This window comes from Arachis ipaensis, chromosome B06 (assembly GCF_000816755.2).
Source record: "Arachis ipaensis cultivar K30076 chromosome B06, Araip1.1, whole genome shotgun sequence".
NCBI classification, from domain to species: Eukaryota; Viridiplantae; Streptophyta; class Magnoliopsida; order Fabales; family Fabaceae; genus Arachis; species Arachis ipaensis.
In genome coordinates, this window is record NC_029790.2 from 3,097,612 (window position 1) to 3,102,456 (window position 4,845).

At 34.7% G+C, this 4,845-nt stretch overlaps 1 protein-coding gene across 2 annotated transcripts in view; it reads right to left on the minus strand.

Annotated features, from left to right (window-relative positions):
- Positions 1–4,081, minus strand: part of LOC107645378 (LEC14B protein) — a 5,396-nt gene extending 1,315 nt beyond the window's left edge. The window contains exons 1-7 of one of the 2 annotated variants that reach the window (XM_016349388.2): positions 3,859–4,081; positions 2,520–3,033; positions 2,189–2,308; positions 1,657–1,734; positions 1,279–1,455; positions 613–690; positions 193–368 (exon numbers count right to left, since the gene is read on the minus strand). In XM_016349388.2, the coding sequence (XP_016204874.1) occupies positions 193–368; positions 613–690; positions 1,279–1,455; positions 1,657–1,734; positions 2,189–2,308; positions 2,520–2,948 (1,058 nt within the window). In that variant the 5' untranslated portion in view covers positions 2,949–3,033; positions 3,859–4,081. Of the gene's footprint in view, positions 1–192; positions 369–612; positions 691–1,278; positions 1,456–1,656; positions 1,735–2,188; positions 2,309–2,519; positions 3,034–3,566; positions 3,642–3,858 lie in introns of those variants that run through there. The other variant, XM_016349390.2, reaches the window with a different exon arrangement.

The window sequence follows — 4,845 nt, forward strand, 5'->3', positions numbered from 1 at the left end:
TTCACTTTGTATGATCTCTGTAAAGGAAAAATAGGGGGGGGGGGGGGTGGGGAAATACTACAAGAGAAATGTCATTATCTATATATAAAACACTGCATATCTTGTAACTTTTGGATCAAATGTATGCAATCAAGTATCAAAGTTAAGAAACATGAACCATTAGAAAGATATTGGAAGCTAAAATGAGCATACCACGTAACATTGGATGACATTTTGCGTATATCCCAAAGTTTGATGGTCTGATCTTTACCATTTGAAATGAAATAACGCCCATCCCCACGGCTATCGATAAATGTGATCCCCTCGAGGTGGCCCATGAGGACCCCTGCGGGCTTACCTCTAGAATTTAAGCAACGCCGATCCCATACCTACACAAATTTGCAAGTCAGAATGTGTCCTTGACAATAGAACAGGGAGAAAGGGCAAAATTGCTAAGGTTGCATTCCAATTTAAGTGCCAAATACAAGAGTTAAGAAACTATTCAGTAAAAACCAATGATGAGTATCGAGTAATAACAAAGACTTCACATGTAAAACAGCAGTTACCGAGATGCAGGAAAATGGGACATAAATCTTAACAGAATCCATGTTGCAGTTATTGTGCAGAACATACCTTGCAAAAAGTATCATCACTACCGGAGTAAATAAGATGGCTAGCTTCATCAGCAAAGCATACGGTGTTCACATCTGACTGAAGAAAAAAAATGTTAGATCCACTGATTAATATTCCAGGCCAACTAGAAGCCACATAAGTACATGACCCCTTTATTCTTCTTCTATCAAAGACCAGATTGTACAACTTTTAGTAAATTAATTTTGGAAAGTTCTCATTAAACTAGTAATCAGTATTTAATATTACAAAGCTTCTTATCAAAAGACCACATCTTGTGTATAACAAAGCATAGTAGTCATAGAATAGTGAGTTCAAACAAAGGCTAGGAAGAAAACAGTGTCTCTTGTGGGACAGGAAATTCTAGCAACATCCTTGAAAGATATTCATACACTTTTGACTTCTTTTAACAAATATATGAACAAAGACAAGCTTTCAAATAGAGCTTCACAAGCACTAATGTAAAAGGATGGCCAATATTATAGATGAGCCAACCACCATGCCATTCAACAACATATGTTATAAAACATCGTCCTTCATTTTATGCAAAATGAATTGTACCATACACAACAGACCGAGAGGACTAGATTTTGGGATCATAGAACCAGAAATCAGAATACAGGGGAAATGAGGGTAAATAAACATAATGTTGGTGCCATGAAACAATACCGTGTGAGCTAAAATTCGAAGTGAAAGCTTATTTGCTTCAAGATCATAAACATATATAGAATCACCACTGCTTCCTGCAACTAATTCTCTCCCATCTGTTGAGAATTTAACAGTGAATATCCCAACAGAGTAACCTCCATCATCACTTGAAGAAAGATCCAAACCATCATGGATTTCCTGCATATTTTCAGAAATGAATTACAAATAGAAAATAATGGCACTAAAACATAATATTTGCATAAAACATCCATTTTGAAAGATCCAATTTTCGAATAGCTAGTCCACAGTGATATTCTAGAGCTTTCAAGAAAATAGAAGATTTCATGGAATTAGGAGAACAATTTAAATTCAAATAGTGGCAATATTCATCATCAGTACCGTAACATTTGCTAGAGACTCTGTTTCAGAAGATCCAATATTTACAATGTGTACGATAGGTGACATGCTGGCATAAACCTGAAATCAAAGAGTACAGATGCCATAAGAAAAAGACCAACAGTAGTAACAATGTACAATAGCACCCCTGCCTCCGTGTAGCAGATGTTTTCGTCTTCGAAAGGGAAGGGAAAGTGCTAGAGGAAGGGAATTTGTCCCTAGTTTGAAGGGAAAGGATTTAGAGTAATGTTACTTAGATGAGACCAACTATTTTTGCATCCTCTTCCTCTTGGATGGTAATATTAACCAAAGAAAGCAAAGCCTCCCTTCTTTTACATTTGCAAGGAAGGGATAACTCCTCCACCACTTCACCGTTCATTTATTTCCTTATATTTTCTTCTGTCTCAAATCATGTTCCTTTCTTTTCCTTTTCCTCCATGATATCAAATAACCATAGAGGAAAGCAACAGATCAGAACGATTTAGATAAATTTTATCCATGCAATAAGATAGACAAAAGAAAATTGAAAACTCACAAGATAGCGTTGATCAGGAGAAAGAGATGTATCAGTTATTGTCCATCTCAAACTTTTGGCTAGAATATTCTTCTTAACTTTCCAACCTTCATCCACATTGTATATTCTTATGTGGCTTCCCTGCAAAGTAAATATCCCTGGTTTAATTAAAGTTGAAACAATGGCATCCTTATGTTTGTTTAAAGAGATCAACAAAGAACCATGCCTAATATGACCATAAAGCAAGCCTTCCTGTGTAGTTTCCACAACATAACAAGAACCAGAGCATAAACTAGGAAAATATCGGAGCATCGAAAGAGTTAAATAAGGTGTGAAGAAGAATTTAGTTTACCTGAAACCCAGCGACAAAGAGAGAACCATCGGCTGAAAACTGCGAGACATATGCTCGACTTGCCATCTGGTCAATAAGTGAGGGACCATTTACTGGCAAATATCTGCTTAAAAGATGACAACAGTCGGCCGACGAAAACCTTCCTCGCCCTGAATAATTGGATTCCCGACCTGCAAGCAACTTTACAGGTGAAACAGGCAACTCAGGCCTTCCGGGTCCAACTTGGCCTAGCAATTGATGAGGCGTCGACTTCAACTTTGTGAGCTGAGAAATCTCATTGTCTAAATAGTTCAAGGGTTTTTTGGTCGGTTGACTAGTACAATCTTCAAAAATGGCACTTCCATCGTCGGAGACGTCGGAATCAATCTCCAGTCTACTCATAGCATAACCCATCTCTTCAGTGTGAATCGCAGGGGATATAGCATACATAACTCACAGCAACTGACAATATTTTGCAATGCCCAAGCATCTTATCAACTACAAAATATTCATAACGTATCCTTGTATTTCAACCCTACAAAAAATATAATAAATTTGTGAAGCATTAAGTAGCATAATGGCAAAGTAGAAAGCTTTCAACAGTATGCAATCAAACAGATATTATATTTTAAGTGAATGCATTGCCAATAAAGCTAAACCCTTTGCTTGTCAAAAGAATCTACTTAGTAGTGTTGTTGTCTTTTGTGTTGATGATGTATGGAATATTTTAAAAAAAAAAATACCAGAATCTTCCTTTGACCTATATAAAGGTTATGCAAAATTTAGCAAGCATCAAATTCCTTGAATCTGAAGAATATGAATCATCATGTTTGTAATTTTTCTCTTCAGTGTTTAATACAAGAGGGTAACAGAACAACCCCACTTGATAAACCAAAAAACATTCCTCAGGTTCAGAGAAAAAGTCAGTATCAAACAAAATAAAAATTCAGACAAAACCAAGCAGGACGAAAAATTAAACGAACAATAATCAACAAGACGCATACCCTTCACCCAGCTAGTGATTCATCTTCAGATTAAATTATTAATCAGAACTAAAAGGAATCATACCCAATTATTCAAAACCCTCAATCGCCTTCTGAATCACCTCAAGATTAAAACTTTTCACAGCAAAACCCACTTCATTATGTGAAACGGTGAGTGAAGGATGAACCATTCATGATCAAATTAAACCAAAGACATGAACAAAGTAAAAGTGAGCTGAACAATTAAACCCAGTACAATCAGTGTTCAAAGAGTGGGTTGAAGTTTATAAGAATCAAAATACGAATGAAAAATGTAACAACTTTGATGCGTAATTGTGTGACACACACAGTTTACTAGCTTGATGTTCATGTCATACCTCTCGGCCCTGAAGGAAAAAAGAATCTTTCGAGCTTGTTTTTTCTTTTGTCTTGAGCAGAAGATTCTGCTGTGTTACATGGGGAACGAAAACAGTGAAATTGAACGGATTTTTCGACTTTTTTGGGATGAAGATATGCATAAAGTGAAGGACGGTGAAGGAGATTTGTCTGCACCAAGATATGTGCTCCCAAGTCCCAACCAACACATTTTAATCACTTTTTTCTTTCTTTTATGGTAAAGACGGATCAGTCCCTGACGGAGGCATTTAGACGGAAGGACTGATTTGTCCAAGTTTTGTGAAGGTCAGAGACTTAAAAAGTATTTTTCAATGGTTAGGGACAAAAATGTCTGCAGAACAAAAGGTCAGGGACCTATTTATCCGTTTCTCTTGTTATAATATACCAAATATTTTTTACATTCATCTAAAAATATAATTATTATTATTATAATTAATTTATATTTAAATTAATAAAATAAAAAATATGTATTTAGTTATTTAAAATTATAATACATTAAAATTAATTTTAAATATATATTAATTAAAGATAGTGATGTGAACTGTGAAGACGATATTTTATTAGTCACAAAAAAAAAAGACGATATTTTATTATAAAAGGGATGGGCTTAGTGAGATTAGAAAAATGCAATGATCTATGTATCTAATGTTAGAGAAGGCATTTGTATAGTTGACTTGTGCATTTAGTGCGGTTGTGCTTTGTGGTGGAGGTTGAAACAAGTTATATGTGGATGTGATGAATTGTGATCTCTAGTGAGTTGTGAACTGTGAGTAGTGAGTAACTGAGTATACAAATGTCTGGTTTTGGTAACAAAATTTAAGAAAAAGTGTTTGTGTTTCATAAATTAAAAAATTATATATTTGTGCTTATAATTTTGAAAAGTGAGAAGTATTTTGTAAAAGTTTATACTGATTGAAACTAAAAAATTTATATAATCCTATATATTAATAATATTTTGATTTATTATT